This window comes from Phalacrocorax aristotelis, chromosome 1 (genome assembly GCF_949628215.1).
Source record: "Phalacrocorax aristotelis chromosome 1, bGulAri2.1, whole genome shotgun sequence".
Taxonomy (NCBI): domain Eukaryota; kingdom Metazoa; phylum Chordata; class Aves; order Suliformes; family Phalacrocoracidae; genus Phalacrocorax; species Phalacrocorax aristotelis.
In genome coordinates, this window is record NC_134276.1 from 161,498,590 (window position 1) to 161,526,146 (window position 27,557).

At 51.4% G+C, this 27,557-nt stretch overlaps 3 protein-coding genes across 4 annotated transcripts; 1 reads left to right on the forward strand and 2 right to left on the reverse strand.

The window, feature by feature from the left end:
* Positions 1–544: 544 nt before the first annotated feature.
* On the reverse strand, positions 545–5,503 carry C1H22orf23 (chromosome 1 C22orf23 homolog). 2 transcript variants are annotated; one of them, XM_075077056.1, is made up of 7 exons: positions 5,310–5,502; positions 5,037–5,099; positions 4,504–4,680; positions 3,172–3,306; positions 1,894–1,994; positions 1,519–1,594; positions 545–1,445 (listed from the first exon to the last, which is right to left on the reverse strand). In XM_075077056.1, exons 1-7 carry the CDS (start codon positions 5,422–5,424, stop codon positions 1,372–1,374), a joined length of 741 nt encoding a protein of 246 aa, XP_074933157.1. In that variant the 5' UTR covers positions 5,425–5,502; the 3' UTR covers positions 545–1,371. The 2 variants fall into 2 exon arrangements, with proteins under 2 accessions (XP_074933157.1, XP_074933147.1); XM_075077046.1 differs by having other exon boundaries at positions 545–1,594; positions 5,310–5,503.
* Positions 5,499–9,612, forward strand: POLR2F (RNA polymerase II, I and III subunit F). The gene is made up of 5 exons (XM_075077070.1): positions 5,499–5,606; positions 5,767–5,836; positions 5,965–6,095; positions 7,676–7,747; positions 9,419–9,612. The coding sequence occupies exons 1-5, from the start codon at positions 5,587–5,589 to the stop codon at positions 9,507–9,509; spliced, it is 384 nt and encodes a 127-aa protein (XP_074933171.1). The 5' UTR covers positions 5,499–5,586; the 3' UTR covers positions 9,510–9,612.
* Positions 9,613–12,827: 3,215 nt separating this feature from the next.
* On the reverse strand, positions 12,828–23,709 carry SOX10 (SRY-box transcription factor 10). Its single transcript, XM_075076954.1, has 4 exons — positions 23,641–23,709; positions 21,929–22,387; positions 15,728–15,993; positions 12,828–15,330 (listed from the first exon to the last, which is right to left on the reverse strand). The coding sequence occupies exons 2-4, from the start codon at positions 22,336–22,338 to the stop codon at positions 14,615–14,617; spliced, it is 1,392 nt and encodes a 463-aa protein (XP_074933055.1). The 5' UTR covers positions 22,339–22,387; positions 23,641–23,709; the 3' UTR covers positions 12,828–14,614.
* Positions 23,710–27,557: the final 3,848 nt, after the last annotated feature.

Genomic DNA, 27,557 nt, shown 5'->3' on the forward strand with positions numbered 1-27,557 from the left:
ATTATTGGATCAGTCTGCATTAGTGTTTCATGGGTGTTTGGTTAGTCAGCTGTTCATCATGCCTTCTTGTTAGCAAATTAGACATAACCAGCCTGAAGCAAACCGCTGCAGTCTCTTCTAAAAACCCAACAGCCTTTAGTCAAAATGCTCTCAGAGCAGTGCCTTGCAAGGTGGCTGGCGTAGCGTTCTGGAAAGGGATCCGTGTTTCCCCAGACCCGAGGGATCCGAGCCCCTCCACAATCCCAGCGTGGCCCCCCTGGGTGGGAGGTAGCAAGCTCAGCCCCATGCAGGTGATGCCATCTCACTCTTGCCAGCAGGCTGATGAGGAAAGTGGGAGGGGAGATCCCAAAGCACAACTTCTCCAAGGAGAAACAAATCCACTTTCGAGCCTGCTGTCACGTCACTTTTGCCAAAGGTCTTTGGGATCACTGCAGCCTGACACCCCTTGGCCCTGCGCCTGGCCAGAACTCTGATTTGTAAATTATACTGTACTAACTCCCTGCCTTCCATTCACCTGAACAGAAATAAAAGAAACATTGGTTTTAAAGACAGATAGCAGCTTAAGGTTCTGATTCCTTTCTGTATCCATGCTTTCCTGGGGACAGAGCGCACTGCCTGGCTTTGGTGGGGTGGCCGAGTATTGCGAAGAAGCACGTGATGGGATCTTCAGGAAACCGGGAGGCGGACTTTATGCTGGGCTTTATGCAGGAATAGTAGGGCATCATGCTTCAGCCTCCTGGAGGACAGAGCTGGGGGTATGTATGAGGTGAGCAGCAAGCCATTTCCAGGCTCTGTGGGAGGCCAATGGCTGTTCTGCATACCATGCTTTCAGGAACCAAAAACCGCAGCAAGCCCGCAGCAAAGAGCAGCGTGCACTGGGCTGAAATCCCCTTTCCCTCCTCAGCACAGCTGTGTTCCTGTGCGCCTGCCCAGTTCGGCTGCTGCCGAGAAGTTTTGCTGATGCACACAATCACGCTGACCTGCAGCAATGCCAGAGGCTCCTGTTTGCGCAAGGCCACATGGCTGCATCTTCCCCCCTGCTAACTGCCTCCGCAGCCATTCCCAGAGCCGTGAGGACAGGAGCAGGCCGTAGATGTGGGTGGCAACACGCATGTTATCATTGTCCTGTTGTGAGAAACCTCCACCTCTGGGTGGATGGAAAGGAGTGATATTTTTATCAGTGGATTGCTGTACTCTGAGGCATTGCATAGGCAAAAGGCGGCTCTGCTTTGTCATGTTTTGGTAGCTGCTGCTGCTGCATGTTTTCACCTCTTATATCATTGAGCAAGAAGGGATCTGGTGCGTGGGTAGTATTTTACCACAGCTTTCTTCTGTTACCAGTTATGCACAAATTGCTCCTGCCTTCTGGCTTTAGGCAACAAGGGGCGCTGCCCCCTCTTTGGGCACAGGCATAGACCAGCCCTTGAGACTCTGATGTGGAGAGTCTGGGAAGAAGTGGGAACAAACTTGCTTGTGTTTTTCCCTTGTCCTAGTCATGGGGATCAGATTTGTTCCCACCAGGGATGTCTTTTGTCATGATCTCTCTTATTTCCTCACTTCTCTTCTTGTCAATGATCTCCATCTCACGCATTTTCTGCAAAGTACAAAAGGGAACGACAGAGCAGGGAGAACGCCGGCAGCTTTTTTCTTTTGCCAGCCCCAAGAACAAAGCTTCTATTTCCCTGATTAAGTTAGACACAGACATGGAGAAAAAGAGGCTGAAAACCTCTATCCCCCATCCCCCAAATTCCTGTCTGTCCTGTGCCACAAAGGGAAACACAGTTCTTTTTCCTTCCCTGCTCAGGTAGCAGAGGGAGGCTCTGTTTTAAGGCTTCTGACACTAGGATTCCCTCCACGCACTGCACGGCCAATGTCACCAGGGCCCTTGTGTACCTGTGAGATTTCAGTGAGGACAATCCTTTGATACTTCTTGCCCTGTCCTAGGGCTTCCATCTCTGCCAGAAACTCCTTCCTCTCCTGAACTTCATTCATCACTGACAGATAAGAGAAAACACTGTGGAAACAGGATTCAGCCTAAAGGCAAGAAAACATGTTTCTGTCCAGATCTGAATGCCTAGTTTCCTAGCTCTGCTTGAACAGCGATCCCACCAGGGGAAGGGTGACATCTGCTGTAACGCTCACCTCGAGCATGTCATCAAAATACCACAGCAGGGCCTTATGCAATGGAAAATGTCCCCCTGCCCATCTTATTACCACTCCCCATCTTGCAGGAAAGGTAACAGACAATTCTCTGTTGCTTGTGGGCAATTTAACTGTCTGTGGATGGAGACAGAACCTGCTTAACACCATTGAGGTTCATTAGTTGACATGCGTACCCAGTGTCCACAACCATCTCTGCTCCCGGGACCACACAGGCACAGAATGTCAGCTGCTGCTTTGCAGCACAGACCTGCAGCCAGCTGGTCCAAACCTTGCCACGGTACAAAGTACCTGGGTATTTCAGATGTGTCAAGGACAGCACTCAGCTTGTGACAAGTTCTAGAGGACAGAGAGCATGAGTGAAGCCAGTTGCACTGGCTTCCCTGCAGCAGGGACCAAAGCACCCCTTCTGTACACATTATTCTAATGTTGTCCATCTTTGTGCTGCCCTGGCGAGCGAAGGGCTGACTGGGGTGTACATGCACGTTGAAGATTCAAGTACAGAGAGGTATTAGGCAGGGTTTTGCCATCCCAGAATACTCTGCAGGCCAGAGTCATCACTACTTAAAATTCTGCTCAACATTTAAGCTTTGCTAGTGTAACTGCTCTGATCGTGGAGTGAAAGAGAACAGAGCCCAAACCACGGTCAGGCTGGCAAGCGTCCTAGTCTATATTGAGTTACACTGGCTGGAAAAAGGACGTGCAGTACCTGGGCTCCCTGCCCAGGTCACCCTGCGCGTCCCCAGGGTATCCCCTGCCAGCAGATTTCAATTTGTGCGGACAGCCCAGGGAGCTTGAATCTGCCAGCAAACTCTGGCAGTATAAGCTCTGCGAGGACGGCTGGATCACAGCATCACAGCAGCCAGTCCTTTCTCTTGGAAACTGGGCTTTGTGCCTCCTTCCACAACAGGCTTCAGGTTACCAGCAACAAGGCCTGCCACCCCAGCCCTTGGAGGGAGCCAGCTTCCCAGGCTTTCTGCCTGCCTTCCTCCAGGATACATAAAGACATACATTCTTCAAACCGGTCAGGCTCAGGTATCTCCTCTTCCTTTGTCTGAACCAGCATCTGCTTCACCTTGTGCTCCACCACATCCTTCCCTGTCGCTAAGATGTTTTGGAGCCTTTGCTTCTCCTTTTCCAAATCTCCTGTGAATGCCAAGGGGGAAATAAATTATTAGCAGCCTGTCTCCTCAGGGAAAAGCCTGGCCACACTGCTTCTCAGCTAGGAATGCCAGTGCAAGGGTTACCTTAACATCAGCCCATCCCCAGACTGAACTGTGCAAGCATTGCGCATGGGTACCCATGGTGAAGAACCAACCAAACTGGCATCAAAGGTTCGATTCACATTTGTAAGCTAGAAAATCACACAGCGCTCCCTTCTTACGCAAGGATTGTGCAAGTCCTGTCACCTGTCCGAGCCCGCTGGTATGCAGAACAGCCATTGGTCTCCCATGGAGCCTAGAAATGGCTGTTTGCTCACCTTACACATACCCCCACCTCTGTCAACCCCCTAGCCAGCAGGCAGAAGTCAGCAAATACTTACAGCAGATGTTCCCTCAGAGATCCATTTTTAAAGCATCTCTGAAGACAGAAAGCTGGGGATGAAGAGCAATTAAGATACCCCCTGCTGCTGCTGAGAATGAACATGAGCCAGCAGTGTGCCCAGGCGGCCAAGAAGGCCAACAGCATCCTGGCTTGTGTCAGGAACAGTGTGGCCAGCAGGAGCAGGGAAGTGATCGTGCCCCTGTACTCAGCACTGGTGAGGCCGCTCCTTGACTACTGTGTTCAGTTTTGGGCCCCTCAGTACAAGAAGGACATTGAGGTGCTGGAGCGTGTCCAGAGAAGGGCAATGAAGCTGGTGAAGGGTCTGGAGAGCAGGTCTGATGAGGAGCGGCTGAGGGAATTGGGGTTGTTTAGTCTGGAGAAGAGGAGGCTGAGGGGAGACCTTATCGCTCTCTACAACTACCTGAAAGGAGGTTGTAGCGAGGTGGGTGTTGGTCTCTTCTCCCAAGTAACTTGTGATAGGATGAGAGGAAATAGCCTCAAGATGCATCGGGGAGGTTTAGATTGGATATTAGTAAAAATTTCTTCACCAAAGGGTCATCAAGCATTGGAACAGGCTGCCCAGGGAGGTGGTGGAGTCACCATCCCTGGAGGTGTTCAAGAAACATGTAGATGTGGTACTTCAAGGCATGGTTTAGGAGACAAGGTGGTGTTGGGTTGACAGTTGGACTTGATAATCCTAGAGATCTTTTCCAACCTTAATGATTCTACGGATGGACGTAAGGGGAAGAGAGGGACTGGGCGGCATAATTTATTTATTAGTGGAGTTTGCCAACTTACGCCTTGCCCGTGGCTTGAATTTCTCTCGGGTGTAGGCATCTCCTGCCTGGCAGACCTTGGCAGGTCGGAGATGTGGTTTTATTGAAAGCCTGCTCGGCTGACGAACTGGTGGGGAGACAGCAGGCGCTGGCTCTTTGCTGGATGTTGGGTGGCACTGGAGGGGTAGGGTATCTCCTCCTGGAGAACAAACAAAAAATAACAGTAAGTCAGATGGAGAGAAGCCTCGATGGACGGCCCCAGGCTACCACCAGCAGATCTGCCTGTTGATCCACTGTGCCACCACAAGCAAAGACCCCAGGTGCCACAGGTGTCTCACCCTGGCCGCTGGTAGGTGCTGACATGAGACAGACTGCGGTTCAGGTCAGGCCATTGCGTCTCGTTCCCTGGATGACCCTTGGGGACACCTCACTTCGTCATCCCCGTGTGCCAGCAGCAGTGTTTTAAAGCCCTTGCCCATCCAAGCAGGCTGCGGGCGAACACCCCGTCTCACAGCGAGCAGCAAAAGCTCTTCACTACTCTGAGCCAACACTCACGTTTCACGCAGTCCATCAGGCATCGCCTCTGGAAAGGCGTCAGCTTCGATTCCTCCATCATCGCTGAAAAACATGACGTCTGGATGACGGCAGCCCGCGGGGGCTCCGCGGCCCCCTCCGGCAGGGGGGACGGGCCGGTGAACCCGCCCCAGGGGATGCAAATCCCTCCTCACAACCCAACCCCAAAGTGGGAAAGAAGCGGCTCCGGGAGGCTCAAGCCGGGGCGGCTCCACCGGCGCCGGGCCCGCCCCGTTCCCCCGCTCCCCCCAATACCTCTCAGCAGCTCCCGCGTTCCCGGGCTGTACCGGCCCGGCCCCGCCGCTCCTCCCCGCCTCCCGCCGGGCTCGGCCGGCAATAACGTCACGCCGCGGCGCTGTGATGTCGCCATAGCGTCACCCGGGAGGGAACGGAGGGATGGGAAGGGGAGGAAGGGCAGCGCGGCGGCGCGTCGCCTTGGCAACGGAGCCGCCGGGGCACTTCCGGTGGCGTCACAGCGGTACCCGGAAGCGGTTCATAGTTCCGCCGGGCAGGAAGGTGGTGGGGAGGCAACATGTCCGACAACGAGGACAAGTGAGCGCGGGGTCGGGAAGGGGAAGGGAAAGGGAAGGGAAAAGGGGAGGCGGAGGCGGAGGCGGAGGCGTATCGCGTCCCGGGCCCTCGGGTCGGGGGGAACCCATGGCGGAGGAGGCCCGGCCCGACCCGCCAGGCAACGCGCGTGTCCCTCCCGCAGCTTCGACGGGGACGACTTCGACGATGTGGAGGAGGATGAGGGCCTGGAGGACCTGGAGAACGCGGAGGAGGTGGGTGATCCGCCTGGTAGTGCCGCTGGCCGGCCGGTGGGGCCGGGGAGGCTGCCGGGGCTGTCGCGGCACGGCGGGGTCTCGCTGGAGGGTGCAGCCGGGCTGCAGCCATGGTCTGCTTCCCCCAGGAGGGACAGGAGAACGTGGAAATCCTCCCCTCGGGAGAGCGGCAGCAGGCGAACCAGAAGCGGATCACCACCCCCTACATGACCAAATATGAGCGAGCCAGGGTCCTGGGCACTCGTGCTCTCCAGATAGCGTGAGTATCCCAAGCATCACCACACCTTCTCCTCCCTTCTGTGTCAGAGCTGCTTTGGTCCTTCCTTAAAAACTCCTGGATCTCACTTAGTCCCTTATATAACTACTGAGCTTGTGGATCACCATCTGGGTCCCAAAGCACAGGGCCGTGGAGCTCTCAGTTGCATGTGAAGTCTCCATATCTCTCCCCAGCTGGAACTATGGTCCTTGTGCCTGGAAAGGGGGGCATTCAGCAGCTGCAATGAGCCGTCCTGGGTCATAGGCAAAACAAATAGGGGATGTGACAAAGTGATCCTGGTTTCTGCCTTTCATAAGGGAGCCCACGTGGCCTGGAAAGCTCAGAACTGGTTTGCAAAAGCCAACGTTGGAGCGAGGGATGCTCCAGAATGTCTTCAGTCAATGCCACAGGGCTGTAGGAATTAGGAATGGAGTAGCCTACCTGAAACCTGCTTTAAATGCAGTTGCATTGTGGCAAGCTGTAAGTTTTTTAAAGTATTTGGAATAGTGGGGCCTCATTTATAATAGGTAATAACACTTAAATCCTATTTTAAGAATGCTCTTAAGTTTGGCTGCTCTCAACTTAATCCATATACCTGTCTAGACTTGTTTTAATAATATATATCAAAAAGTTTTATGCCTTTTGAAAAACTGCTTTATGAGCGAGACTATTAGGCTGTGGCGAGGTTTGTCTGAAAGCACATCTCTGAGTTTCATCTTGGTTATATCCACCCTCAAAATAATGCCTCTCCTCTACATCATTTAGAAGCTTGTAGGTTGTGATCAGATCTTTCCTTAACTATCACTTTGCCAAGCTATTCTTTGTACAGTGTTCACTCTATGAAGCTATTTTGTGCACATTCTCTCAACTGGTGGAAGGCCAGAAAATTGGTGGAGATGAGAGAGGCCTGTGGCAGGCCTTTAATCCAAAACATTCTGGTGCCTGGTTATGCTTCACCTACGTATTTTGCCTTCAGTGCTGAGCCTAGGCCAGCAGCAGCCCCCAGTGGTCTCATCCACGAATAACGTGAACTTTCTTTGCTGCCACAGTCTAATGGTCAGATATCACCACCCGTGTTTGCTCTGCTGTTACAATCCTCTGCAAAATGCTGCGTTTTTTATTTCCTAGAGGTAGAGTGCGTTGTAAATCCAGGCCCTCATTTTCCACCAAACAAAGCCTAGAGGGTGTGAGCAAATGGGAATGTAAGAGATGTGCTGGAGTTGTAGGAGGCACACTCATTTTACAGTGTTTCCGCCTTTATTGGATTAATTTTAGAACCACTCTTTTCCTCATATTTAAGTACAGCAGGGGGTGGCTAGAAGGGTGTGGATCTGACCAGCTCTCAAGCACCAGCTGGTCAGCGGAGGCTGAGGGATGGGGCAAGAATAGTCAAGTAAAAGCTCAGTCCGTAACCATTTGGGGAAATTTTTGACCCAAAGTGCATAAGAGAGCAAATCAGACTTGCCAAGATGGTGTCCCACCCTCCTGCTTTACTGGCTGTTGTTCAGGTGACATAGGTAGATGCGTGCTTAGCTGTCCCTTTCCTTCTCTGTATGTTCTCTCAAACGATTGTTCTGCCCCAGGATGTGTGCCCCTGTGATGGTGGAGTTGGAAGGAGAGACAGACCCTTTGCTGATCGCCATGAAAGAACTCAAGTAAGTCCTAGGCTTTGACAGTGAGCATATTGATTTCCATTAAGCAAGCAGTCCCCTCCTCATCCCAGCAGTTAGCAGCTTATTCCAAGACCACCTTGTCTTCCCTCGATAACAGCAAGCGCTACAGTTGCCTTCCCCTCTTTCACCTTGGGACTTCTCTGCAGCTGCTCTCTCCCATCCTAGTTGCTTGTGCAGCATACTGATGATGAGGAGTACTCCGACCTCTTTTACTTCAAAGTGTTTTTTATTACTATGATGCGAACCCAAGATGCTCATCTTTCTGGAATCAGTTTAATTCCCTGAATGGAATTGATTTGAAGGAAGCATCTGAAGAGACCTGTATTTAAATGAAGTGCTCACAAACAATAAAATAAGGGTCAGGCTGGTGGTATAGAGACCTTGCTAAGAATGTTATTTTCCCACACCCTTCCACACTTGGCTTATTGTGCTTGTGGGGAGGCATGTCCCCTCCTTACAGAAAGATAAATAATTCCTTTCGGACTGTAGCAGAGGCAGGCTCTGGATGACCAGTTGCACGTCCATCTTTCCACAGCAGACCTCCCTGCTGGCCCACAGTTTGTCTGCATGGTCGGTGACCTGGACTGCATGCAGGTGACCTAGACTTCAAGCAGAGCAACTGGACTCAATTGCTGATTGAGTCTCTGTTCTTGAACTGAATTGTTCCTCTGCTGCCCTGGTTTCTCAGTGCTTTGCAGTTGCTCTTGCAGATTTTATATCTGTTACAGCTCCCGTTATCATTGCTAAAAGCTCCTTAGGACATGTTCTTGTCAGATCTCCAAGCTCAGTCTGAGTTGCTTCTGGTCACTGAGTGTGAACTCTAAAAAGTAAGTGAGGGTGTGACAAAGTAAAGTGGCATCCTCCTCTGTGCCAAAATTCCCTTGTAATTCTTGGCATGAGGGAGCTGCTTCACTACTGGAAAAACAACGGCTCTGAATGTGATTATTAAAGAAGTTGTATTACTTTAAGTCTGATATGGTTGAAACCTGATGCCCTGGTTGGATTCCAGACTGTCTGATTACATACTGCTGACTTAAATCTATTTCCATTAAGTTAAATTTTGTTCAGCATTTTAGTGCTTTCTAATGGGAACCACTGTTAGCAGATGCTGTGCTCTACCCCAGCTGTACCAGGTTTTGCTCCCTGATTAGTCAGTTTTATGTGGCTTTCTTGAAATGTAACTGATGCTTTCAGGGTGCAAAATGCTTTGTAAATACCAGATTTTCATGAAGGTTCTCAGAGTTCTGCCACTTCTGTAGTGTCTTGTGGGGAAAAAAGTCTTCCATCAAACAAAAAGTGGATTTGTTCTTTGAGTCCCTTGATCCCCCCCCGCTATCTTAGGTGCTTGGTGTTGTCTCATAGTGAGTTCTGATCACAAGGCTCGATTCCTGTGGTAGCAACAGAGGGCTGACTTTCTGTAGGTTTTTGGTTGGTTTGAGTCTAAGAGTGCTCAGTGCCTTGCATCCGCCAAAGAGAGGAGGTGGTTGTGAGTTCCCTCTACTGTATCATAGCAAATCACTGGTGCTACACAGATCTCTCAGTTAAACCTGATGAGCTTACTGAAGCCACTAAATCACCTCAGTTCCCGTTGCCTGCTGAAGCAGTATAGTGAAGTCTCTGGCATTTCTGTTTACCTCTCTGTCTTCCCTTCAGAGCACGCAAGATCCCCATAATCATCCGTCGTTACCTACCGGATGGGAGCTATGAAGACTGGGGTGTGGATGAGTTAATTATCACGGACTGATCAGCTTCCAGCCATAGTTTTGGTTCTTTCCTTCTCCAGAGATGTTTCTATTTTTGTTTATATTTGTGTAAATAAACTATAAACCTCCCCATTTTAAATTAAATGTTGGGGTTTTTTTGTCCTGCCTTCTCTTTTGTCTCAGTCCTACACGCTCAAGGGAAGACTTTCTTCTTTCTGCCAGCTTGGTCATTATTCTTTCTGTGTCCTGGGCTATATTAATAAGATTAGGGAGCCAATGTGCCATGCTTTTCTTGCAGATTTCTTCACCTGCAAAGGCCATACCTTTTAGTTAGGCAGTCTTTAGACTGTGATAACTGCTTCCTCCTCCTCCTCCAGTACTGCTCCTCCCCAGTTATAGGACCAATAGCCAATTAAATTCCTGCTGTACAAAAATCCTCTTGCAGGTACTTTGGCTTCAGAAAGACTCCAGCCCTCCACCGCTGTCCCTTCTTAACGCAGGAGTGCTGAGACACCTCCGTTGCTTCCCCCTAGACAGTTGGGCCTTTGTGCCCTGAGCAGGTTGCTGTGGAAACCCCCAATTTCCTCTCTGGCCAGGGCTGGCTGTAGGGCTTCTCAGGAGTATCGTAGAGCAGCTCTCATCAAATCACCTATTGTTTCCCTGCTCCTGCTGCTTATCAGAGGTGGGGATCCCCTTTCAGTGGCACTGCCCCAGCCGGAAGCGTGGTCGAGGCTCATGGTCACACTAGCTCAGCAGCTGTAGGTTGTTGCTGCGTTTGCTCCTCTTTCAGCCATTCTCTGACATGCAGATGGAACTGATGGCCGTGAATGTGTGGGTGCTCTTCAGCCATCTCAGTTGTACAAACTCTGGTGGTTCTTACAGTGGCACAACAGTAGTTAAATCCTCAAGTTCCTTTAATCTGTAGTGTGATGAAAGATCAGTCATTCGTCCCCTTAAGGCACCTGCACTGTAGCCTCTGATGTGCAGGAGGGTTACTGTGCTCAAATCAAGAAGAGTTGAGTGGATGCATTACAACCTGCAAGGGCCTCCAACCAGCTGCTACCTGGTTTCCATTTCTTGATCTTCTGTGTACTCCAAGGCTCTTGCTCTGCATGAGGAAGATCAAGCTCTTGGGCAGAAAATATTGAGTCTTTCTCAATTATCTTATTAAAATGTGCCCATGGAGTTTTTGTTTTCTTTATTAAAAGAGAGGAGGAAAGGTGCACCTATGGTTTCTGCTTTACATTGATTTTCCTATTTATGTTGGTCCAGGAAGAATCTTTCCAACTTGTTGGTGTTAAAGCTTGTGGTTATATATAAAGTGTGTATTCTCTGTGCTGTATGTGTGGTCGGTGGCTGCAGATGAGCATCCATGTCCCAAAGGGAGTTTATATGCACCTGCCTCGGAACTCAGCTCATATAATTAGCCATGTATGTCATTCTCTTACTGCTCCTTGTAAACGCACTGGTCCATACTTCCTCTGTTGGTGTGCACAGGAGGATCTGGTTTTGGAGAATGCAAGAGCTGAATGGGTCCCTGGGCAAAATGACAGGTCAAAGGGAATGTGGAGATTCTTGCAGGTGTGGGAAGGGGGTTGACTGTGAGGAACACAAATGCTTCCTGGTCCAGGCGATTCCTACCAAGAAAAGGTTAATTTGCAGCACTGTGGCCTTCAGCCTTCTCCCCCCACCCTCCATGGAATCCTTTAATCACGTTGGTGCGGTGAAATTTCAGCCCTGAAATGGTGCCTTTGTGCAATCGTTTTGGCGTCTGCCATGGAGTGCGGGGGTCGTTTTCTTGTCCTTTTTTTTTTTTTTTTTTAAATAGCTTCTTTGTTCCCTACCCGCCTCCCCTCCCCAGCCTTGCATCTGTATCAGATACGATTAAAGGGATAGGGAAGGATGCTGGGCCAGCTCCTGCTAGGCTGCAGGAGGAGTGGTTAACCCCTCTGTTACCAGCGATATTCTCAGTCCTGTCTTAGTTGTGAGGACCCTCCTAGATGAGAGGAGACATCCCTTTCTACTAGAGGATGGTTGAGGCAGAGCCCACTCACTTTCTTAATTTGCTTTTTGAAGAGCTGGAGCAGGTACTTGTGTGTGGTGAAGAACTTTCTTTTCCTGCTCTTCTCTTCATCCACACCGTGTCCCTTCTCTCTCTCCTACCCCTGTGATCAGCTCTTCTACCCTGCTCTTCTCAAGCAGGGGGGTTGGACAAGAGGATCTCCGGAGGTCCCTTCCAACCTCTACCACTCTGTGATTCTGTGAACTCCGCCATGGCTTCCCTTCTTCCTCACACGTGTTCCTGACCTGCTCAGCAGTGCAGTAGTTCCCTTCTGGACTCTTCCCACAGCCTGTAATCTGGGGTAGAGATTTCTCTTCCTCTCCAGTGAATGGCCACAGTCCTATTTTGCATGGAGCCCTTTAGTTGGCATCACTATTGTTAGATCCATTAAGCCATTCTGCTGCTGATGCTCTTGGCCCTATACAGGACTTCATCCAAATAGTGCTGTGAGTTTTAAAATGCTTTGAATGTGTTCCACAGTTCCTAGACATCTTGCTTATTCTACTCATCCATAAAGCATTTAGTGAACACAAACTCAGTGGATCGATCACGTGCATCTGCACTGAAACCTTTGGAATCAATTTGTAATTCTTTTGGAGTCTCTGTGTTAATTGGGATCCTACCTTGCTACCATTGACCTTGAGAGATGTTCTTAAGCAGAATGATACATGCTGCACGTTTTCTTTTCAAACACCTTCAGATAGCCTCCCAAGACCTGACCACACCCAGGATGTCTTCTTCAGCAAGTAAGATGGTGTAGACATCTGTTCTTGAATATACTCTGTGTGTGTGAGTGTGTGTGTATTTAGTCTCTTGCTTCTGGAAGGCAAGAGGCTGTGGAGGTGAGTTTCTACGGAGAAGCTAATGGTTGCTTCCAAAATACACAAGTTGGTGTATGTGGGGAAGTGTGGGGTTTTTTTAAGTTATGTCATCTGCCACCTGGTGATGAGGAACCAAGGTGAGAAACCCCACACTCCGATCTGGAAAGCATTAACAATCACACTAAGAAATTATTGGATGAAGCACGTGCAAAACAGCGCTTTTCTTAATTGCATGTGCTGAATCTTAGCTGAAAACCAGAAATCAGCGTTTCTCACTGAAGAAGTGACTGGAGCTGGGGTGTGAACAGAAGATGAGTCTCCTCTCTGTGACGGAGTCTGGTGAGACAGAGTTCTGCCTGTGTCCTCATCATGACAGGCAGAGGAAGGCTGTGCACAGGATCCATGTGGTGGTGACACATCATATGCTTACTGAGGGAAAAAACAGGGACTTTGAGGAAAGAAGTCTAAGACACATGAAAATGAAACTTTTAAGTTTATTATTCCATATGTTTAATGCAGAGTTAATGGTGCGAGGACAGCATAGAGACTGGGGAAAGGGAGGTAGGGGAGGAAGGTGCTACTTGCATAAATAAGGGGACAGGGCTGGAAGAGGTTACATGTGTACAGGGAGCAAACATTCTACATGATCTTTTCAGACACCACAAGGAGAAGTCATCCATAGCTAAGGGAGGCAAGAAGGGCATCTGACAGTCATATCAGCAGAGGGAAACAGCGGCACCAATCACAGTCCACGTGTGGTCAAAGTATTTTGTCTTTCTAGACTGGAATATCCATTGGAAGGTCCCACAACATGTCTCTGTGATCAATTGCCAGGAGTCATCTTTTCCTGCAGCAACTTTTGTGCCAGTTCACTCCCTAGCATGACAAACCACCCCAGTCCTGGAGGTGACAAAGGAGAAGTAAGCAGACTGTCCTCAGGTGTTGGGCTGAAAAAAGGAGGTTGATCTGAGTGCGAGAGCTGGTTGTTTCCAGTTTGAAACCCAAAGGGGAAAACGAATTCTTTTACACCTAAATAGGCTTATTTTCTTTACACTCATCCCAGATTGGGCACATATCTACCTTGCTTAAAGCTGCAGGAGTATCTTTCCGTCTTCAGCGTAGGTAGGAGGGAGGTGTTGACTGACTGGAAGACATGATGAACAAACAAGCAGGGATGCACACCCCATTAGCCTGAGTTGGGAGTGGAGATTCAAACAGAGTACCGCAGTCAACTTGGGACATAGCAAGTGCACAGTAGCTTTCTTGGTGCCTCTTTGTTTCAGGCAGGCACGGTCAGACACGGAAGAGCAAGGGCCAAGTTTGTTCAGAGGTTGTTTGGGATACTGAAGAGATTAGAAAGGACTGAGATGCCAGAAATGCCAGGCACAAATGAACAATATAGAGTAATTGTAAGAAAGGAGGATTCACCCACATTCATCGGCCATCATGGATTCATCCGCCAGTCCTTCCCCAACTCTCCTACACCTCCATACATGAACACGCATGCACACACAGGCTATGATATGAGTAACGCTAAGACCAACAATGCAGTTCCTGAGTCCTACACATTGTTCAGGCAAGCCTTAAAATCTCCATGCAGGAAAAAGCGTGGGATTAAACAGACACAGGATGGAGAGCAGAAGCAGGGAGAAAAGCTAGGATGCAGCTGTGGAAATCAGCAGGGAAGCAAGCATCAGTTGGTCTTCCAGTGGGGTTCAAGATTCATGCATGTGTGAATCTTAGGCAGGACTGCTGCATGACGCTGATCACGAGGAGCTGGCTGTGCCGTCCTCCCTACTACTCCTCCCATAATATGTTCACCAAGGCTGAGCAACCACCCTTCACCCGCAGCAGGTGAGTGTTGGCTGTTGTGGCCTGTTGGAAACACTTGCAAACTCCCTGGAGCAGTTTGGGGAGGGGAAGGAAAGGACAGTCTCTCTCATGGTACAGTCAAGGGTGCGCACAACGAAACCCACCATGGACCAGTCACTCCATGTCTAGAATCCTCCTCATCTAGAAGGCCAATAAGGTGTCGCAAGCCAGTCATGTGGCCTGCGTGAAATTGGTAAAGGGCGAAAGGACGAAAAACCTCCCTCTAGGCGGGTGAGCCAGCGATAGCCGGGGTCAAGAAGGGCACTTCTGTATACTCAGTGGGTTCTGGTGGCTGGATGGCACTGAGTGACCTCGGAGTTCGGAGGCTCTTCTGCCTGTGCTGATTCTTCGGAGCCTTTCCGTCGCTGCTTCGGTCACTGTTCCCCATTCCCTACGGTCTGGAGAGAGTCGTATACACGGGCTGTTCCCAATGTGTGGGGCTATGGGACTGTGGCACAGAGGGTGCAGGGTCAGAGATGGCAGTGTAAAGGGGACGTTGGGAAGGTCCCATATAGGAGAAGGCAGAGTAGAGGCCAGAGGCTTGGCTGGAATGGCTGTAGTAGGGTCCTGAGGGCTGGTGGTCCGGGTAGTCAAACTGGGGCCTGGAGATGGAGGGGAAGGCCGAACCGTAGTGGGGCAGACTCAGGGATGTGTAAGCTATCTGTGAGGTGGAGGGCTGATCGGTGTAATGGCCTCCAGGGGCGGACCCCTCTGTTTTCACCTGGGCCTTGGAGTCTACCACCGTTGAGGTGGCACTGGACAAGGAGACTCCATGCTGCTTGGAGATCCAGGCAGAGTGTCCGCTGGCTGCAGCCAGGGCGCTCCCGAGGCCGTAGCCAGCAGCTGCCGCTGCTGCATAACCCCCAACGTGGCCTGGGTGGCCGGCATGTCCATTGGGTGGCAGGTATTGGTCGAATTCATTGACATCGAAGGTCTCCATGTTGGACATCACTTCATGGCTGATCTCCCCAATGTCCACATTGCCGAAGTCAATGTGTGGCTTTCCCCCTTCCCCCAGGGAACGCCCTTCTCGTTTGGCGTCAGCTTTGCCTGCCTGCAGCTCAGTCTTAGGGGTGGTAGGAGGGGTGGGGGGCCCGTGGCTCTGACCTACAACATGAAAAACATTTTAAGGAGGAAAGAGAGAGAAGAGGTGAGTTACCACTTTATGGCGGGGCTTTATGCCAGCTCCACTCCTCCCAGTTTGCCAGCAACTGTCCAGCTGGAGACTTCAGTGGAGGGAGACAAATAGCCAGCCAAACCCAAACCTTTTTATATCATCTTGTGGAATAAGAGGGAGAGTGCAACAATACCCTGCCTGACCAGAGGAATGCAAGGGCCTGTAAAACTTGGGCATGTCCCTATACCACTGACGCCAGCAGAGTTTGTTGGGTCATGAGCAAGGTGTGAGCCACGTTGCTAAGGCTTTCACCATGATGACTTGGTTTTTTTGAGCCTCCAAGTTGGCTGCAACCTGTCAGGAGATTCACTGAGACCTGGGACTCACCTGAGGAATGTTCTGGGTGCCCATCGGACATGGGCGACCCCTCGCCAGGATGCCTGTGATCCAGGTGGGCATTCTTGTAGTGGGCCTGGATGGCAGCAGCCCCACCAGCCTCCCCCTCCACCTGGCCTTCACCCTCGCCCTGTGTGGCCTTGCCGTTTTTCCGCCGGCGGGGCTGGTACTTGTAATCAGGATGGTCCTTCTTGTGCTGCATCCTCAGCCGCTCCGCCTCTTCGATAAAGGGCCGCTTGTCACTTTCGTTCAACAGCCTGCAGAGGCCAAGGTGGTAAAGAACAGAAGAGGGGAAGGAGAGGGGCAGGTATTTCAGAAAAAAACCCACCTATACACAGCAGCATGGGACACAGCACGTAAATCCAGATGTCAGGGTGTTACCCCAATGAGGGTATTTCCCAGAACAACAGGGACAGCTTGGAAGTGTTTCAGTGGAGACAGCAATGTTTTCCTCCTCGTTAATTATTAAGCCTTGACACTAGTTGGTGCCAGCACTGGATCCCCCTTCCCCAGCTGCGTGATGCTTCTCACCTCAGTAAGTTCAACACCCTCACTTACATTGCCCAAAGGCAAAGCGCAACCTTTCATAGCTGTGTAAAATAAGGCTGGACAAGCTGCTTTCAAAGCCTTTGGGCAAATTTAAGGGCAGTTCGGATCATCCTTCAGACTAAGGCAGTGTGGCACACCCTTGCTAATTGTAGTGCTGCCTCACACATGTCTCTTGCTCTTCCCCAGACTGTATTTATTCCAGTTTAACCTCCCACCCTTCCATAGGCTCTGCTCAAAGTTTGAGGCTCTACTAAACACAAATGGCAGCAATTGGTATTGGCTCCACAGTACCCATGTTGCTGCGTGAAGCTTGCTGGGCCTTTAAGCATCTTGCAATATCCTAGAAGGGAATTAAAGAAAATTTCAAAGAGGGGGAAACAGTGTATGCTGCTATTCCTGGAGCTCCTGTGCACGTTAGACATGGATAATGCAAAAGGCTGAAGCACAAAGGACCGGACCTTCTTGAACTTAGCCAAGCAGTTGTAAAAAATTTAGCTGCTACATTGCTAGCCTTGTAGAAATAGATGAGCTTTGGCCTCTGGATGAAAGCCACTGCAGAAATATAAGCTGCTTCTCTGTATTCCTGCCAGATCATGGGCTGCTCTAGTTAAGATAGGCTCTCCAAGGAAATGGTGAAATGTGCGGGCAGGATGGCTCAGGGCACTTGAAGATGAGATCAACCTCATTGCTCAAGCCTTTAGCAGCGTCTCGGCTGGAAGCACTTCAGTTTCATTTTGTGATTTTCCCCCTCAAATATCCTTGTGACTCAAAGTCATCCTGCTTCCAGCCAGAAACCAGTGCTCTCAGAAGGGACCAGTCTTCCCATGACTTGCAACTCCAACAGCCGTTAGAAATGGCAGGGCTCCCAAATGGCAAAAAAATATTCCATTTATGAGATGTCATGCCTTTTTCTCCTCAACAAAAGAACTACCTGGGGATGGGGCTGTGCCAGCACCTTGGTAATCCCAAAGCCTTTAGCGCTAAAATGTGACCAGTTCTGTTAAGCCGTATGCAGTGAGGAAGATACAAAGGCCTGAACTGGCCTGAAAAACTGAAGACAAAGAAGAGTCATGGCTCAGGGAGCGCACAGATAAATCTGTCGGGCATCAAAGGGGTTGCCAGCTCCTTGTGCATCTCCTCAGCTGGCAGCCAGGTGTGTGGCATGGGCTGGAGCCCGTTATGGTGCTGACCTGGGTTCAATCCAGGCAGCCTGAGAAGGTTGCAGCTGCACACCACATTCCTCCACTGCCTTAATCCCAGAGATTAAAGCAACTGAGCCACCATGAATCCAACACCAGCTTTCCCGTCTCCCTCCTGCCACTGTACACCATGCTCACACGCTGTGGAGGGCTCTAATTCCTCAGCCTCTGCTGCTCTGGACAGCCCTCCAAGGGGTCCAAAGGGACATCATGGTGAACCCTCATAGGCATTGCGGACTGGGAAGTAGCCATGCCTTGGCAAAATCTTCATCCTTGCAGAATGCCCCATCTCCATGAGAGATGGAGAATAGAGGCAAAACCTGCAGCTTTGCAACCCAAGTCACTTCACTATCCAGCAGCCAGGCTCCAGCGTCCCTGCATTCCCAGCCCAGGTGGTGCTAAAGCTAATAAGATGCTGTGGTTGGGAATGAAAGGTCTCTTTCTCTGTGAGCACCTCTCGGTGCAAGAGGGCTGTAGGCTGCACAGCCAGCTTTGATCTGCAGGGCAGACCACACTACGAGCTCAGAGCAGACACTCCCATGGAGACCAAAGCTCAGCCTCCCAGATCCCTCTTGTGGATGGTGTGAACCAGAGCTGCTCAAAGCTATGCAGGAGTCAGATCCCTGCTCTCTGAGCTATGCCTCAGCACCTCACCTCCTCTCCCCTTGACAGCAGCCCACAGGCAGTGCCACCAGCAGGACAGTGGCAAGTCCACTCCCCACATCCTTGCCTTCTCCTTTCCAAGGCTGCCTGCTCCCTCCTCTCTGCCGCTGGGATCAGAGCTCAAATCGGCTTTAGCAAAGTGAAACTGGTGCAAGCAGGCAGCAGCCAGGAGATTTGGGGGGATTTAGATTTCACTTGCTTCCTGCCCTCCCCCTTCTGTCCCCCACACTACCCAGGCCATAATGCAAAGGAATCTCACACAAGCAGAGAAGTTAAGGCTCACAGAGCAAAGCTATTCGTGGGGCTCAGCCGAGCCTTCACCATCCTCCCTGACACTGAATGCTGTCCCTCAAGCGGAGGGGAGAGGGGCAAGCATCCAGTGCCCCATTCCAGGAGGAGAAAGAAGGGCTAAAATCTTTCTGCCCGCCTCTTGCGGCCTCCCCTTCTGCCGCCTGGCATTGCACCGTGCTGTGTGCTGGGCGACTGGCTCGGCAGCCAGAGGCCTGACCCTGTGCTGGGACTCGGCTGGTGACAAGTCAATGCAGTGATGGGGTTGGGCATCACGGCTGATGCAAGACAAGGGCTGGCTGGGAGCAGAAAGCAGCCAGGCAGGCTCTCCTACATGTCCACAGCCTGGATTTTGTGGGTATACTACCCCCATACAAAGATCCCTCCATTGGGTCCCCTTGCTTTTCCCTACTGAGCTGTCTTCCCATGCCTCGCTTGTTTTTAGTCCCGGAGGTGGTGCTGGCTGGCATTTTGGCTGAGAGTCATGCCGACATTTTCAGCAGCTGACCTCCATTTGAGAGCTGCTCCCTGTCCCACCCCAGGGAAGGAAAGCAGCCAAGGCAAGATTTCATGATCACCAAGCACAGAAACCCTCCCTTCTACTTCTTTTTTTAGTACATTTGTTTTGTCAACTGCACCACTCACATGGCCTGAGTGGGTACAGACTGGGGGAGGTGGATGGGACCATAAGCCCCCTGGCACCCCACTTGGGGCCAGGCAGGTAGCGTGGTCGTCAGGGCATGTCCTGCAGCCCTTCCCAGCAAGGGCTGGGGCCAATAGAGGATGTGGCGGTGGCACAGAGATGGAGCAAATGCCAGGCTTAAAAAACAACAACCCAGTTTTGCAGAGGCTCACGTGGGATGGTACTGGGGTTATTGCTCAATCTGCTAGCTGCCTTTCAAGATTTCTCAGCTTCTGCTGTCCCCACCCAGCACCGATCGCTAAGGACATGCTTGGTTTAACGGTGGTCTGCAGGCAGTCTCTGCTCACCAGTGCTCATCTCTGCCTAACATGCCCTTTACCTGTGTAAGCTCAGAGCAGCCCACATCGAAATATGTAGCCCACGTTTTCCAAAGTGACTAGCGATGTAGGCTGTGGGGTTTGGGTGGCCACCTTGTAAGGGTGGGGATACATGAACAGCGAGGGCTCTTTGCAGGGACCCTCATCAAATGTTTGAGACTAAGCTGAGACTGAGACTAAGCTGAGACTAAGACTAAGAGGAAAACCTGGCTGCTCACAGCTGTACAGACATGTAGGAGATATACCTTGGGGACAGTGTAGATGAGGGCTGTGGGAACCTCAGTGGAGGAAGACCCAACCATACCATGGCTGCAAGGCAAGGCTTGGGGCTACTATCCTGCTAGCCTTTAGGCCACATCCCCTGGAGTTTTGTAGGCTGATATTTCCCCACTCCAGCCATGCAGAAAGACATATGCATGCGGTCCTACCCAGGCCAGACACCGACTGCACTCATAACCCAGCTTACTCTGCTGTATGGTCCCCATAGGGGTTGACATGGTTCAGAGAGCTGCAGCCTGCACTAGGGATACTCGGAGAGAATACGTGTTCAAGCAAAGCAGCTGGGTGGTAAACCCAGAAGCACACAACAACCCTGGGCCTGATCCCGCAACCTTTTCCACCTGACCCACACTCCCCAGCCACACAGTGCCCTAAGAAACACCAGGGGACCTTGACCATCATCCAGCGGCAGCGTCTCCCTGCTACAAATCCCATGCAGCCAGCGGCGGGAGCCGTGCCCTGGGAGCAGGGAGGCAGTCAGGTGATTGAATGTGGCCGTGAGCTGTGTCTCCCTGCACTCTGAATGCAATACCTACTGAGGATTTCACTGTTCTGCTGTATTTTCAAGGGAAATGCACTATCTGGAGGGAGGCTGTTGCTCTAAAATCTGGCAATATTTTACAATAAAGGAATGATACCTTGAATTAACACTTTGGGAACAAGAAAAAGGTGGGTTCCCCACACCCCCACACCCCCCTTCCAGCACAGCTTCACAGTCCAAAGGCTGGCAGCAGAGCCGCAGGCAGGAGCAAGTGCCGTCGTAAAGGGAAGGGAAGGCAGGGGGGACAAAGCGGGAAAAAGCATCAGATGAGACAACTGCAGGCATGCTCTGCTTTCGACTTCCCAGAGAAATCCCTTTGCTGGGGTTGCACTAGACACTGACAGGTTGGGGTAAATGGGCTGATGTAGCAAAGGGAGAAACTAATGCCCAAGGGCTCGGTTCCTTGTGAGCAAGGAGGTTTGAAGCCAGGAGGAGACCTGGGAATCAGCTGATGGATGGGGTGTTTTGCTTCTGCTTGGAAAAAGGTCTCTTGGCTCACCCAAGGCTGAGGGCTTTCTCCATAAAATGCCGTCAGGGCAGGAGAGAGTATGAGTGGGCCCATTTGCGTGAGCCTTGGTTTGCGCTGGTTGGTGAAAGGCAAGGGGGGGATGGCGCGGGAGACTTGCGGCAGAAAATATTTTAACAGGTTTATGTGGTTATCAGCAGAGACCATCAGATGGGAAAGAAGTGTCACAGCCAGGCTGACATGCTTGGCTTGGGCAAAACGGCTCTCCGCACAGCCACGGGCCGGCTGCGATCAGTTGGGGCAGCTCGTCAGTCTGCTGGAGGAAGGAGGAGCTGTTTGTGGAGGATACATAAAGGACCTGGGGATCTGCATGAAACCAAAATGAAAATGGGTGCAACAAACTGGTGGGGCCAGAAGGATGAGCGTGTGTGGGCCAGCAAGAAGGAAGGGCATCTCTCTGTGCAAAGGGAGATGGGGCTAGTTTGAGCCAGCACATTGCAAGAGAGCCAGCTAAGGCTAGGACTGTTGCAGGTCTCTTTCTACTAAGCCTCAGCCTTCCTTTCTAGCAGGGTCTCTCCTTGTCCATCTTGCTGCACCTGCATGGCCTGCCAAAACTGGGGCCATCCTGGGAAGGACAGGTGTGGGGTTCTGACTGCCTGGCTGCCTTCCCCTGACTTTTCTCCTCAGCTCCAACTGGGTTTCCTGCTTGCTCTGTGGCACTGCTTGGAAAATAACCCCTGTTGGCACTGGGACCCGAGTTCAAACAGGCTTGAGGCAGCCACCAGTGAGTCAAGTTGGATGGGGCTCAGCCCAGTTCCTGCTCATGCACAACTTGGCCCAAGAGGGAGGGAGAACCAAGAAAACAAGATCTCCCCTGGAAGTCAGGCAGAAGAGGACCAGGACAAGAGTGAACTGGTCAGAAACAACAGGGGAAGTTAGTGGGAAACGTGGAAAAGGCTGCTGGCAAGGATGGAGGTGAGGAAACCTTTACTACATTCAACCACTGCTCTTGCCCCAGTCAATGGCTATGCTTCCTGTGAGGGGGCTTCCCTCAGGGAAGGCAGTCCCCTCAAGGGAGACCCCTTCCATTGCGCTAAGTCTCCATCCTTCCATGTGACCACACAGTCCTCTCCAGGACACCTCTGGACCTCAGCCCTCACACTCCCCCTCTGCCCGCCTGCTCTTACCTCCAGAGCTTCCCCAAGGTCTTACTGAGCTCAGCGTTGTGGAGGTGTGGGTACTGGTCAGCCAATTTCCTCCGGGCAGCCTGTGCCCAGACCATGAAGGCATTCATGGGCCGTTTGACATGGGGTTTGCTCTTGTTACTTCCATTGACCCGGACGGGCATGGGTACCAGGGTCCAGTCATAGCCGCTCAGCACCTGGCTGACTGCCTCGCGGATGCACACCGGGAACTTGTCATCGTCCGCCTCTGAGTCTTGCTGTTCCTTCTTGACCTTCCCCATCTCCCCGTTCCCGGAGCCGGCAAGGTGTGGGGAGTTGTCTGATGCCATGGAGGGTCCTGGTGAGAGGCAGTGGTGGTCTTCAGAGCCGACCGGGCTCATCTCCACCTCCGAAAGGTCTTGGTCATCAGCCATCGTTGCTCTTGAGCCCTCTCTCTCTTCCTTCTTGGTGTCCTTCTTCTCACTGGTGAGGGGAGGGAGGAAGACAAAAAGGAAAGAAAGGAAAGGGGGTGGGGGGGGTGGGGAGAAAAAGAGAGAAAAGGAGAAGAACCACCAAATCTGAAAGGGACTCCAAGGTCTCTGAAGAGCAGACCACGAGACAGGGGCCACTCGATAAAAGCGCAAGCAAAGCAATTGCCATGCACACCGCAAAACCCGTGATCGACGGGGGTGGGGATGGGTTGGGGCCCCTGATTAATTGGGATATCGCTCCCTATCTCTGCAATCGTCTGGAGCTGACATGTGCGGAGGGGCCTGTGGCAAGATGGATAAGGGGTGGGTTGGGGACCTGAAAGGAGAGAGAGATGGACCATCCTCCCCAGATGCAGCTCCCCACAGGGAGCGGGATAGAGGGGATGGACACAACATTTGTGTGGGGAAGTGCCCCTTTCTTTTGAAGATCTGTGCCTGGGGGAAAGCATGGGAGGGAGAGTGCCAGTACCATATCAATAAACCTGAAGGGACCTATATCATAGAATCATGGAATAATAGGATTATTAAGGTTTGAAAAGACCTCTAGGATCATCAGGTCCAACCATCAAATATCCCAACTACCGGAGAAGCTGAGCGGGTGGCACCACTGGGCAGGGAACGAGTCCGGGACCCGGAGCCGCACCTGGAGACCCCAATCCCAGCTGCGGGTAAGTGCCTCTGCAGGGACCCCCCCATCCCTCACCCTCCTCTCACAGCTTGTAAAACAAAGAATTAAAATACATCTATACTGCATCCCCATACACACGCCTGTCCATGTGTATATGTGCATATACATATTCTCATTCATATATATCATATACAAACACAAACCAAGTTTAACTTTGAGACCCAAGACTTGAGGCAAGGCTTTGGGTTGCCTGCCTCACACACTCCTCCTCTCTCCTTCTGTCCACATTCACCTCTAAAAGTCCCTGCTGTTGTGCAGTGGTTCCCCCCTTGGAGAAAGAAACAATCTAAAAATAAAGGCCTCTCTATCCCCCCATCCAGAAATAAAAAAAAAAAAAAGAAGAAAGAAATTAAAAAAGAAAAAAAGAAGTGATAGAAAAGCATGCCTCTGGCATAGCTGAAAAAGAGCTAATGCAGAGCAAGGATTGCTATCCCTCCAGTTTCAGAGGGCAACACGGACCCTTGCTGGGGAAATTGAAAAAAGTAATAGAAAGTAGGGGGGGGAAAGCGCAAGCGAATGTGTGCACTCGTGCAGCGAGCTCAGGTAGGAAAACTTACATTGCTAGCTGGTGTGCCGGGCAGATCCTGTGAGGGCTGTGATTTGTATCCCAATAGCCCCCCTGTTCTCCCTCCCAGCCCCAGCAGCGTCGGGGCGCGCGGTGCGGGGAGGCTCTCAGGCGAGTGCCATTCCTAGAGGGAGGCTTGGTTTTTACTAATACCCCTGCTGGATGTCTCTAGCTGGCTTTGCTGCTTAGCACGGGGGAGGGAAGGGCGGAAGGTGGAGCCAAGCACTCTTCAGAGCCAGAATACAGTCAGTCGGGGAGGGCAGGGAGGGGATGCGGGCAGCCCCCCACCCCACCTCAGCCCCTGGCACGTTCCCTGCTTTCCCCCATGAGAGTCACCATCGTTGGACTGTTCTCAGCGATGTGGCTGCCCCAAAGATGATGCTGGAGGATTCAACCCCAGGGATTTTGTGGGGGTGGTGTGCTGCAAGGGGTCTGGGGTGGTCTGGGGAGAGAGGTGTGCACCCCAGGCCTGGGATCCCCCTCCTTCCCCCTGCTAGCATGGCTGGTCCTGCAGGGTCTGGTGCCACCCACGTGCCAAATGAGTCCCCAGTCCCCATCACAGAATCTCATGGAGATCACGCTGTGCTGCAACGAATTGGCCCAGAACCCCAGGATCAAGATGCTGCCAAAAGGGCATCCTCATTCAGACCTGAGTCTGTGGGATGGGGAAGGGGATGCAGGAGGTCAGGGGTGTCCCAAGGATGGAGGATATCAGGTCCAGGGAAAATAACGTGCTGCTGGACAGCAGATACCAGTTTGAACCTTCTTAGGATGTTTGCATCCTAGGGATGTGCTTGTCACAACGTGTTCGACTCTGTAGGGTCTTGCCAAGACAAGCAGGCTCTGCTTCCTCTGACATGCTGAATTGCTGCTGAAGGCAAATGTGGGGTCTTTCATGAGGAAAGACGGGTCTCCTGACAAGAAAGACTCTTTCACGCTCACTCACCCTCATTCTTGCTGCTCATGCACTGGGACACGTAGAGAATCTCAGCACTCAATTGGTTAGGATGTTCTCCATCACATCTTCCATTTTCTAGCTCACTTTCCTTCCCAGATGCCCCTGGTAGTTGGCTGCTTCTGTTTCCTTTGTTGCTGGGGCTGGTATAGACACACACTAACCCTGTAACCATGAGAGGTCATGCATGGAAAATCTGATGATCTTCCTAGGTCCTCCTAAGTTAGCAATAAGATAAACCTTGCTTTTGCCCCAGCTCCTTGCTGCAGAGCCAGCCTGAAAATGCTTCAGTGCTAAGTCAGAAAATACAAAGACCCAGGGAACCAGCTTCAAGGGCTTTCAAGAACATTTTCAACTCCTGTAGCAGATATCCACTCTCCAGAAACTTTGTGTTAGAAATACCCAGCAAAACCACCGGCTGGTACCACATGAAGCATAAGGGAACCGGTCCCAAGGAAGGGGCTGAGCACATGAGCTAAAGCCCTCAGAGGAAGCCTGTCAGGCTGGCTGCTGCCCTTGCAGACCTGGCTGATAGCACAGGGCCATTTCCCTGCACCTCTGCCATTGTATGGAGTAAGTAAAGCTGTGAAACCTCACTACAGCCCAGTGATAAGTCTTTACTGAACAGAGCTGGGAGGGGGAATGCCTGCATGCCATTGGCATCAAGCAAGTACAGGTGCTTAAAGGTGCCTCTTGCATCCCTCAAATAAACCTCTCAAGGGTTCATCTACCTTTCTTCTCTTCAGCATTACCTACTCCAGAAGAAAGATGGGCTCAGATACTCTTCTTTACATGATGCCTTTTTCCCTTTGGTAGAGAGGAATGTGGGTGCCTTTCTTTTGGATGCCAGGAAAACCCAATGGAGAGCCTAGAAAAACAGCATCAAGGGTCTGCTTCCTCAACAAAAGCAGCAGCTGGTGAACCTCAAGTCTTGCAGTCTGAGATGAGTTCTCTCACCAAGACAGACCCCAGTTGTGGTTGTCGTGAGAAAGGGTCTTGCAGCACAGACAGGGGCAGTTTGGCAGTTCACCCTCTGTCTGGCAGACAGGTAGCCAGCAAAAAGAAACAGGGCAAGGTTGTGTCATACAAAGTTGTCCATGGCCCCCTCAATGCAGGATCAATGATGCTGCAGAGCTCATGGCATCTTCCCCCAGCCAGCAAGGGTCATCCTCAAGCTGCAGGGAGCCTGCATATGAGGTGTGGGAGAACTGGAGGGAGGGGAGGGTTGGTGTCCTGTCCCGCAGGGAGATAGGCACTGCTGAGAAACGCTGTCCTGCTTGCTGCCCTGGCTGCAAACAACTTCCAACCCAGGGCAGGGAGGAAGAATGCCACAGAAAATGGCCAGAAATGGGTGTTTATTTGCCCACCCTTCAGGTGGCTGGTTCCTGTGGACTCCTTGAGAAAGAAGCAATGGAGCAGGGATTTCTCATTTCCTTCCAGAGTAGGGATACAGGGTCTGGGCACCAAGTGGTAGGGAGCGAGAGGTTGGGGGTCCTCCTAGTGCTTTGATGGAGAAGATCCCCAATCAGGAGCCAAAGGAGCCTCGCAGGGCACTGACAGAAGCTTCACAGCCTGCTCATCTCATACCCCAAATGCAGCAGCCTCTTGGCAGACTCTAGGAGGAGAACTAGATGTTGCTTGACCCCAGCAAGACAGTGGAGCGGTGGAGCTCACATCTTCCTGCATGCCCTCAGAGTCTGGGTGAGCAGAAGAGTGTCTGACCCACCACTCTCAGTTGGGGCAAGAAAGGGATCAAACCTAGAAGGGATTTCAGTAACCCAGAGGGCTCTGGAGCAGTATTCGTCCCATTGCTTACCATCCCTGTCTGGGGCTGCTGCCACTGGCCAGACAGGAGCTAGGTCTGGTTCACGCCTTTTTGGAAGCGCTGTGGGTGCCTCAGCTGGAACAAAGGACGTGTACTGGCCACACAGTTTCTGCAATCTGCAGTCTCAGTGTCTGCTCACATTTAAATGGCACAGAAGGGTTTTCTCTCTTCATTCTGCCTTCCTCCAGTTCTTGCTTTTTGTCTTCTTTCATTCTGCCTCATCTTTTTGAACCCTGTTTCCCTGTCACACCTTTTTTCCTGTTTCCAGCCCCGTCTCACAGCACTGACTGCATGTATATGCATTTCCAAGTCTCTTCTGCCCATGTGTCATCTTGTCTCTTGTGTTATGAAGAGGTAGATGCAGGAGAGCAAGCTGTGGAAAATATACCACTAAGGCAGCAGGAAGAGGTGTGATGCTTTCTCTTTGGTTGAGGTGAGAAGACAGGCAGAGGGGAAGGACAAGAGACCATCCCTGTTTCAGGAATCACCGGGATGGCATGTCTTTTCCTCCAGTGTCCCCTGGGAGCCCTTTTTAGAGACAAGAACCCTCCAAGAGCCACCACTAGCCACAGCAGCTAACATTGCAGATGTGGTCTTTCTACACACAAGTCTTCCTAATGACTGGTCCCTGGGGAAATGCTCATATAGCAGGTTTCCACCCCTACTTTTCAGCATATATTTCTAACAATGAAGTGTTCCAGGTCCATAAAAAGGGACAGTCCTTTGCAGATGATGGACCTACCAGTGAAGGTAGTTCATGAGCCGGAGACCTTGCTAAGCCACAAATTTCCTGTGACACATCAGTGAAATGCTTTCTTTGGGCCTCAGTCCCCAATAAGCAAAGGTGGAAGGATGCTGTTTCTCCACCACAAACCCATAAAGTGGGTGGGAAGCGGAGATGTCCCATCATAATAGGTGCCCCTGCATCCACACTGCTCCCAAGAGCAACGGGAAATGTGCCCTACTCTGGGCTGGGTGCTTGGCAAGCAAGGTGAATCATTGCAGGAGCAGGCAGGGGCACCTGCTCAGTAGGGTTTCAATGAGGGGGCCATGTTGGTGGGACATTTTCACCACCAAGGAGAGGCATTTTGCTAGGTGACACCCATCCCCTGCATCTGTGGCAAGGGAG

Bases quoted from the DNA above. Each gene is read 5' to 3' on its own strand.
- C1H22orf23 (XM_075077056.1), bottom strand. From the start codon at position 5,424: ATGGCGACATCACAGCGCCGCGGCGTGACGTTATTGCCGGCCGAGCCC. The intron at 1,995-3,171 runs GTATGTCTTTAT...CTTATCTGTCAG, and splicing joins GCCTGACCGGTTTGAAGAAT to TGATGAATGAAGTTCAGGAG. The intron at 1,595-1,893 runs GTACACAAGGGC...TGTACTTTGCAG, and splicing joins TCCTCACTGAAATCTCACAG to AAAATGCGTGAGATGGAGAT.
- POLR2F (XM_075077070.1), top strand. From the start codon at position 5,587: ATGTCCGACAACGAGGACAA. The intron at 5,607-5,766 runs GTGAGCGCGGGG...TCCCTCCCGCAG, and splicing joins ATGTCCGACAACGAGGACAA to CTTCGACGGGGACGACTTCG. The intron at 7,748-9,418 runs GTAAGTCCTAGG...TCTTCCCTTCAG, and splicing joins ATCGCCATGAAAGAACTCAA to AGCACGCAAGATCCCCATAA.
- SOX10 (XM_075076954.1), bottom strand. From the start codon at position 22,338: ATGGCTGATGACCAAGACCTTTCGGAGGTGGAGATGAGCCCGGTCGGC. The intron at 15,994-21,928 runs GTAAGAGCAGGC...TGGCCTCTGCAG, and splicing joins ACCTTGGGGAAGCTCTGGAG to GCTGTTGAACGAAAGTGACA. The intron at 15,331-15,727 runs GTGAGTCCCAGG...TTCATGTTGTAG, and splicing joins GCACCCAGAACATTCCTCAG to GTCAGAGCCACGGGCCCCCC.